General features: G+C 36.8%; 1 protein-coding gene across 1 annotated transcript; it reads right to left on the bottom strand.

Annotated features, from left to right (window-relative positions):
- Positions 1 to 178: 178 nt before the first annotated feature.
- Positions 179 to 8,237, bottom strand: LOC137745604 (protein RRP6-like 2). The gene is made up of 14 exons (XM_068485580.1): positions 7,427 to 8,237; positions 7,109 to 7,264; positions 6,252 to 6,410; positions 6,093 to 6,176; positions 5,815 to 5,894; positions 5,642 to 5,692; positions 5,096 to 5,204; positions 4,479 to 4,561; positions 3,823 to 3,868; positions 3,400 to 3,487; positions 3,128 to 3,294; positions 2,576 to 2,860; positions 2,380 to 2,481; positions 179 to 2,045 (listed from the first exon to the last, which is right to left on the bottom strand). The coding sequence occupies exons 1-14, from the start codon at positions 8,123 to 8,125 to the stop codon at positions 1,410 to 1,412; spliced, it is 2,745 nt and encodes a 914-aa protein (XP_068341681.1). The 5' UTR covers positions 8,126 to 8,237; the 3' UTR covers positions 179 to 1,409.
- Between the last annotated feature and the right edge of the window lie 1,079 nt (positions 8,238 to 9,316).

A 9,316-nucleotide genomic window follows, 5' to 3' on the forward strand; every position in this document is an offset into this window, starting at 1 on the left:
TACACATTACATAAACGAGTTCAGTAAAAATTAGAGAGAGCCAATTTTTTTTTTTTTTTTAACAGACGATGTTATTTATACTAAGTGAAAAGAAGTGAGTTTAATTTCAAAATATGCTAGCAATAATGTAGTTTAAATTCTCATTGAACGAAAATCAAACATAAAATCTTTTACTTACAATTAAAATGAAATATCATTATACCGTACTAAAAGAGAATTATAATCTTTATCCTGTAAAGTCATAACACAGTTGTTGCTCTCGCCACCACTACCACCTCACCAGCAGCAGGGTCCCTGCCCTAAGAAAATCAACTTCGTGCTGAATTCGACGAAAGCATTGCAGCACACATGCTCTGCCCAGATATTCCGACACACCAGTCAGGCGAAAGAGGGCCCTTGATCTATCAATAGAGGGAGCAAAAAAGGGGCTTTGGGTAGTGAGGGAAGGATTGAGATCTGGCGGCCAAATCAGGTTTTGTCCCTCGTAATTTTGAGCAAAGATTGTGGGAGGAGTGGTGTGTGAGAGGCGGGAGCTTATGAAGGAAATGGAGGATGATATGTGTTGGGGTTGAAGAAGGGAAATTACAAGATGGGGGTTAGGTTTGCCGAAGATAAAATACGGTTATAAACACTGAAAAACGCTGAAAATGGGGAAGAAGGCCGAAAAAACAAGCCTTCCACGAAGGGCATGGTCTGAGATTCTAGATGGGAAAGGAAAAAAAGGAAATTGCACAAAGAAAGGGCTGCCAGCCGATCCCAACCGAAGGAAGGGATCGGCAGCGAGATAGCCTCTTTGTTCTTTGCAAGAGAGAAAGAGAAGGAGCGGCGCTTCAAAAGTGTTTCTTCTAAAATATTCTCAAGCAAGAGAGAAATTTAATTTATGTAAATCATCAGCCCCAACCTGGCCGCCGGAGTTCAAACTCACGCCGAGATACAATGGCATAACTCCTTTCCATCCATAGTACGGTATCTCGGTTGTACAAGACTTGTTAATAGCTTTCTCTACTTGACTTGTGCTTACTTCCCATCTTTTTCCGATGACCAAGAAGCTTTCGAGCCTGTTTCGTTTACTTTTCGAGTATCTTCTACTTCAATTTTAGTTATGAACTCGTTCCTATATGACGCATTACCGAAGTGACGGAAAACAATCTTAACATGTACGTACATTGTTTGTGCAGAAACATGCACTCCGGCATGCAGTTCTTTATTGAAAGAACTCTCACAATTTCACCTTCGATACTAGTTTTATGGCTTCCATTCTGAAAACTAAAGCTCTTTAAAGACCCACGTGTTTAAAGAAAACACTTCTAATTTCTCTTTCTTAACTTCCAATTTCGTTGCATTTCTTTTGACAACTTGAAAAGTTATGTCATTTCTACAATGATACAGAACAAATCTAGGCCAGAAACTTAACGAAACGTCGCACTTCTATTTCCAGTTGCCGGAAAAGCTTGACGTCGTCTACCCTGTCCTAGTTCTTTTGACCCATCATCGTTTGAAACTCGACCAGCTAAAGATTTTTTCTTTCCCGCTGAATTTAAGCTCTTCACACCTTCCGCAGCTCCAGCTTCCCTGACCGGTTTAGCTCCAAATATGACCTCACTCTTTGCTGCCTCATAGTCGAAGGGCTTCACCTGCAAACCACCAGATTCCTGGGACTTCTCCACTTCTATTGTCTTCCTGTTTTGGTTAAACGACTGGATGCAATTTTCGAAGCTTGAGGACAAACCACAGAGAGACACAGGTTCGTCTTCCCTATCCCTTTCCAAAGCTGATGGTACTGAATCATTATCCTCGGGCTCATTTCTGGCTTCTGAGGAACCATCTACTGGCTCACCTCCATCCGAGTCACTTTCCAACGTTATGATGTCATCTAAACCAGACCTAGGGGGTGATGCAGTAAGCGGCCCTTCAGAATGGGGAATATCTGAACTTTTATCTTGTGCTTCCACGATTGGTTTGGTTTTCTCACTCCCGCCCGAAAATGAGTGGAATGGGAAGTTCACTGAAGATCTAATTTGCTCCAACTTATTACCTTCCTTGTCCTAGAAAGACAATCAAGTAGCACAAGAGTTAATAATGTACAAGTTACTAAAGAAGATTACACGAAAAACGAGTTGTATAAATAAAAAAGAAACCGCCACCAATATATGATTCAAATAGTCAGGGTAAAAAAGGACGGTCATTGATCACTTAAATGCTTTGTGTAGAAGGTGAGCAATCTATATAACAAAACATTTGTGGTAGCAATATTTCTACTTGACTTGTAACATACAACGGTGCAAGATTTATGCCTAGCCGCGATTGCAAGTAATACAAGACAAAGATGGCCTATTCCATTTCACGCATATAATTTACAACAGCATTCTTCTTACTAACCTTTTTATCGGCGTCAAACTTTCTTTTTGGAACTGAACTCCCCAACAGCGAACTAAAGGCACGGCTAGGCTTCTTTTGCACCTGAACACTAACTCCAGTAACCTACAACAGAAATACACAACTATTTTAAGACTAGAGCTCTACGAGCAAGAAATAAAACAAGATAAACATCCAAAAAATGCCAATGGATGTAAACCTTTGCTGAATCTAATAAACAGGCAATGCTGCTTGCTTCTCTGTTTTGGCCCAGAACACTGTTTTGTCTAAGATTTACTGAAATGGGGCTGCCAGTTTCAAGAGAGTTTCCTTGTCCATTTCTTACTAGTTCGGAGGCACCAAATGCAATCTCCTTATACTCCATTTTATGCTGCTGAGACGGGGGTGAAACCACAGATACATCAGCATTAGTCGAATTGCTGACAGATTGATCCGGTAACAAGGCTTCAGACCCATCATTGACCAATATTCTCTCTTCAGATGCCTGCAAAAAGGTGTACTGTTAACTATAGATAAAAATGTGAAGAAATAGTCATCGAATTACAGTTAAAAATAATTATAAATTTGAAAATGGAGGAGGAGAAAAGGACTGATTTTATCATGATAGAATAGTTAAATGTTACACAATACATGCAAAGTAGTTTTTTTGTCCATAACATTCCATAGGTAACATGAATGAAAGCCTAAAACAGAAAGGCAAACATGACTGCCCAGTCTTCATGATCACCAAACAATTAAACATAGGGCTTACCATTCTTGCGCGTGCCGCCAGATGTTCAACAGCAGGCTGAAAAGAAGCAGCATTTTGCACAGAATGTCTAATGATACTAACAACTGAACCAAGATTACGCTCAATGTACGGGTGCTTTGATTTCACCAACCGCTTTAACTTGCTAGTGGTGACAGGCATCTGTTTAGCTTTTACCGAAGAAAAACAAAAGTAAGAAAGTCAAATGTCTACTGTGTAAAAAGAGAGGAACTAATATTGAGCTTGAAGAACAAGGAACTTTATAAAAGTATTACCAATTTCAAGAAGAGTTTTATTTGGTAATATATAGCCGGTACTTTCATCCTCTGCACGGGCAACAACGTCCCTCCACTCACAAAGACCCTGAAACCATTTAACAATTAATCTAGTATAAGTAGTGTATAACCTTTTATATTGCGCAATAATCAACAACAGACAAAATGTTGAGTTCCTCGTGTAACATAAGTATATATTACATTGCTCAATAAGGAAACAGATTATCAACTTATGATTGTGCCAAAACATTTAATATTTAACTAGTCCTCTTATGTAAAAACTCACTCATTGGACATAGTTAGAATTAACGAACAATGAGAATCATATTGGAAAAGTAGATACGATATAAAACAATTCAGATGAAGATTAGCCAACAGTTAAAAGTTGAACAATGTATAAAAGAAAATAAGGAGGCATCATACGGAAACAATGGCAAGCTGATGAGAATTGAAACCAGCACCTTGCAACCTGCATCAAAATAGAAAATAATATAAATTGAAGTCATCATAATATATAAACAAAGGTAATGCATACAGAATTCCATTCATGGACACACTTACAGAAAGAAAAAAAGAATTGGACTCCCTCGCCATTATCATATATTCATATTTCCTCAATTAACAGTTAAATCCAACAAGGTCATCTCACCAATTTAATTGAAGGCACAAGATTTTTACACAATCCCAAGATTTTTACACAATCCCTACTAACTTATAGGAAACTTCTAATGGAGCTTTAATGTGACTGGATCTTTGTTACAGAGTAGTGGTGGGCTTGATGAAATTCAGAAAAGATGTGTGCTCTCTGAGGGAAAAACTAGTCTAACATTAAAAATGTACAATGCGTATGAAAAACCTCAAAATAATTAAGTGATGCGTAATAATTTTAACAACCTTTGAAAGAAACTGTGGTCAAGAAAACAAAAGCATGAACTAGGGAAATTGAGGGATTTTGGGGGGGGGGGGATTGGAGAGGAGTCATGCCCAAGACCAGAAAGAATTGCACAAATACCAAAAGGAGAAAAAGAAAAGATAAAGAAATAAATAAATAACATATGCCCGGCCACAAAAAAGCATACCCGTATATGTGGAGATAAGAATTTTCTGTCAAAAGATCTTTCTCATACAGATGCATGCATATATCATAACTGCGTTTGTAAACCTGTCGGGAAAAAAGAGTTAATAAAATTGCCAAATGATAGTAAATGGAAAATAATATATAATACAAGATAATTGGAAGAACCATTTCCTAAGATGTATAAACAAATTTACCATCAAGACATATTCACTTTATATGAAAGAATACTTAGTTCACAAAATACTAGAAGGATACCTACACAATAAAACACCAATTCAAACAATAATCCATCTGCAGATACTATAAACAAAATAATATCGACATACACATTTTTAGAAGTGCTACAAAATTTGTCTTGGTAATTTAAAAACAAATAAAACTTAGACATCCCATACGGTTAACTTCATTCCCAGAACAGAAACGCCAAGAAACATGGATATTGACCAACCCAAAATGCAAATTCTATAATGTAAAAACAGTCTCATAAAGGCAAAACTAGCAGTTCAGTATGTAACAATATACACAAGTGTTAAAAATGTAGATAATGAGAGAGCATAAAATAACATTAAAGAAAGATTCAATGCAACGAAGACCATGTGATCCTCATTCATACTATACCTCTACTAATGGAGTGTCAGAGTTTTCTGATTCCTTGGGCATCATACATAACTGTGTTCTCATCAAATCATACATATGCAACAAATAGTGTGTATCTTCTCTGGCATATCTGTCAAGAAAAGAAAGCTTCTTTAGATAACAGTGGAGAATAAAAAAAATAATTTATATAAACGGAATGGACATGAGAATGCAACATCTAAAATAATTATTAATAAAAACACCCAAAAGGCAAAAATAATCATGTAACCAGGAAAGCAAAATAACATGATGCATGAAGACTTCCTTTAATGCATTGTTTACTCCAAAGTTCAATTTGGAGGTAATCTTACTCTTAAAACTAATTTTGGCATTACTAGAAACCGCCGAACTAGATTAACCTAAAAAATAAGTGTCAAATCATTCTACAACAAATAAGAAAGAAATTTAACGTTGTGTCGATTATAAAACTAGGATTGAACAGTTATTCTGAGACTTATGAGATATTATCTACAGAACTAATACTAGCTAAGTTGCCCACTTAAACAAATACCATAATCCACATTTTACCTGACCATCTCCTCAGGCAGAGGGCGTAATCTCCAGTCTGCATTCTGGTATCTGCAGGAGAAATAGTAGTTAAAGTTAACGAAGCAACACATGAATTTATCGAATATAAAGAGGGAAAATTAATTAAGAGCATTTAGAAGATTAAAGAAATCGAAGTAATAGCAAAAAGTTACTCTTTGTTAGCAGTAACACCACATAAGTGCTGTAGAAGATATTCCAAACTATTTCTCTCCAATTTCAACACCCTTGAAGCCTGGTGATTAAAACAAATTGATTGTCCTTGGTTAGCAACACATTATGAAGAAAAAGTATATTTCACGTAGAAAAGCTAAATTCAAACAAAAAGTAAAAATCATGGTACTCTTTTCCAGATTAAGGAAAAGAAACTAAGTATTCCTTCGCAAGATAAGAAAATTTATTCATTCAGTTGCTTCAAGGAATAGTATAGCACCTGGCCAGTATCAAACAAATTGCAGATATAAATGCCAAAATCACGTTGGAGCCAACTGATATCACGATCCGCTCCATGCATCACCTGATGAATTGTAAAATATTATCAGAAAAAATCATATGCTACCAAGTGAGAAATGCAAATGAGCACACAACAAACCTTTCTCTTGGCAGGGTCCTTGAAAACTTCCCTAAGATATGGCCCAACATGAATTCTAAGCTTCAGAGTATCTACTATAAAATCTTCGGCTCTAGTTGAAATTTGCATCAAGCAAGTCAATCCTTGAAACGATCGATATTGATTGTGTTCCAAATCAACCTAGACAGAAAAAGATAGAAGTATAAATACAGGAAAATGAATGCCAAAATGTGAAGTTTAAGTAAAATACTAAAATGAAATAATCATAACATTGAAATGCCAACTAATTCCATGCGGCTATGAATGAATAAACCTTTTCAAGAACTCAAATATAGCGTGCACCGAGGTAGCAATATTACAGGTGAAAGGAAAAAGGTTAAAAGAAGCAACTTCGTGATCCACTAGGAAAAAAGCCGAGGGAAATATAAGCTGACATTTATGTATATTATAAATGAGCAAAATCCATAACAAACAACTATCACACAAAAATATAAGAACTTGAGAGCAAAAGGTTTATACAAATCCATTGCTAGTAACAGAGCTAAGGTGAAGTACTCTTGCATAGACACCAATTTGACATCAATCAATACCATGTTCAGATTGTGCAAGTTTATCGTAAGTATATTGTTTGTGAGCCTAGGTATATATTCTATTTATGCTACAAGTTCCTATGAATACAACCATGAATTCTACACTAAATGAAATGGATGACAGCATCATCAATTCTACCTAATCATAGTGACTGCAAGTGCAACAAACTCTGCAAAAGCAAATAATTTTAACCATGATGATAATGTATGTAGTTGGAGTTGACCGTGAAATGTAGATAAACTTTCACAAAAGAAAAACGAAAAGGGATCATTGCAGTCAAATTTTACCGCAAATTCATTAACAGCACGGAGCTTAGCTGCTAGCTCTTCCAGATCTTTGACCTCCTCCACAAGCTTGAATGGCGTAGACTTTAATGAAGGCGGTTTTACAGACTCAACATCCCCGACGTTGTTGTCAACAAAATCCAGAACAGAAAGCTCCTCCTTTATTGATTAAAAAAAAAAATTAGAAAAAGACCCGTTGTTTGACGGGACATTCCCAAAATAATTTAAGACATAATCAAAAGTTAAATAATTTTTAAAACCCAACATAAAATCACCCTGAAATTCAATAGCTATACAAAAATGATAAAAGAAATGACTTACTAGGGGATGAAGGAACCGCTGACCATCCTCACTTCTCTGCAACAAAACATGCTCAAACGGCTGGTTTGCATTGTTAACCAAAATGTTAAACTCCTCCTGAGACCTCCGAATGCTTGGTATATGAAACGGAACCTTGGGCTTCGTCGCCGCCACAGTTTTCTTGTCCTTGGCAGCCACCTTCACGGCGGTGGAAACCTGACTCGAATCATCGTTCCCACTGGCCGAAGCCAACCCAGTGGACCCCTTTTTCTTCTTCTTCCCACACACCAACTGAAACCCATCGTCTGTGTCCAATGCCGCACTCGTCGGCCGCTTGGCCTCCTCCGCCTCCTTCCTCACCCTCTTGAACTCATCCACCGACGAGTCAAACCTCTCCAGCACCTCGTCGTTCACATTAACGAGCCAATCGTACCCGTCGTCCAAGTCTTGGGGGAAAGCCATCGGTTTCCCCAAAACGGGCGCCGATGAGCCAATCGAGCCGAGCATCGTCTGCGCCTCCTTGGTGATTTTCTCGATCGGGGCTTTGAATTCGTCGAAGTTGCGGTAGAAATAGAAGTCCTTGCTGTTAGGCAAGAATCGCGAGGAGCCGGAGAGCTTGGAAATCGACGAGGAGAGTGGGCCTTTGGTTAGGTTTTCTAGGGCGTCGGACCTCGACTGCAGCGGCGGAGATTGGTTCACTGTCATGGCGTCTTGGCTCATGGTGGTTGTGCAAATGGGGGATTTTATCGGTTAGGGTTTTGGTAGGGTTTCATTTACAGTTACTTTTGCCTCCCTGGTGATCACCAACGTTTCGTTCCTTGGCCGTTGTTTGTTAGATTATACCTATATACCGGGATGTCACGTGATATTCGTGATGAAGATTGTGCGAGTAGTTTTTCAGTTTCTTTTTTTTTTTTTTTTTTTTGATCAAAAGTAGTTTTTCAGTTTTACCAACATAATTAATGCATGAGACGTTTGTCTGTCACAAAAATGGAAAGGACATTATTGGGACAAAGACTAATGAATATATGAGTTTGGAGAGATTTTTTAATGCGGTATGTGTACGAACTAATGCACAAGTGTAATAATGCAATTGTTTAACATTTAAAAAAAAAAAAATCAACCAATTGTAACGTGACCGTATTCCGAGCACATTGAAAAATTTCTAGCAAGTTTGATTTTCAATTTTGAAAATGGAATTAATGAATGAGATGCATGCGATTTGCTATTTGCTATTTTTGTTTTTTTTTAAAAAATTCAACCAATAATTATTTCGATACTTTGTTACTTATAACTGACTTATTGTGTAATTCAATTTAATTTCACTTATATTATACAAGTATCAAAGTGATCTAACTCAATTTAAATAATATTACTTAAGTTCAAATTCGGCTTGAACTCGGACAATACTAATCGATATGCTCAAACTAGGTTTAAAGGGTTTTTCCTAATTCGAATAATATTTTGTAGACCACATATGAATTTCCTATATAATAAAGAATCATGAGACGTATTTGTATAAGTGAGATGGTTCAAATGTGTTTTACAACCCTAATCACATTGAACATGTCCCGGAATTAGTTTGGTCTCTAGGAAATATTTTTTAATTGTAAAATTAATTTTACTTCACCCGAATCCCTATATTATAGGTTAATTAAATCATTCACCCGAATCCCTAAATAAAAATTAATTTCTCCTTATTTGGAATTGAGAGGTCTTAGATTCGAATCTGGTGGATGGTGAATTCTTACCAAATTAGGTTGCCCATTGCAAATGGGAAAAACATCCTCGCCGGATCTGTTTCCTAAGGATCCCGCGATCGTAACTGTTCATCATACATTGTGCAGTCAGTTTTCATTAGATATTATTTATATTTAATTTTAAAATTTAAAATGATTTATGACCGTATAA

Source organism: Pyrus communis, chromosome 9 (assembly GCF_963583255.1).
Source record: "Pyrus communis chromosome 9, drPyrComm1.1, whole genome shotgun sequence".
Classification (NCBI taxonomy): domain Eukaryota; kingdom Viridiplantae; phylum Streptophyta; class Magnoliopsida; order Rosales; family Rosaceae; genus Pyrus; species Pyrus communis.

Coding starts and splice junctions, on each gene's coding strand:
- LOC137745604 (XM_068485580.1), bottom strand. CDS start 8,125: ATGAGCCAAGACGCCATGACAGTGAACCAATCTCCGCCGCTGCAGTCG. Junction 7,265..7,426: donor AGCGGTTCCTTCATCCCCTA/GTAAGTCATTTC, acceptor TAATCAATAAAG/GAGGAGCTTTCTGTTCTGGA. Junction 2,861..3,127: donor TGGCGGCACGCGCAAGAATG/GTAAGCCCTATG, acceptor ACCTTTTTGCAG/GCATCTGAAGAGAGAATATT.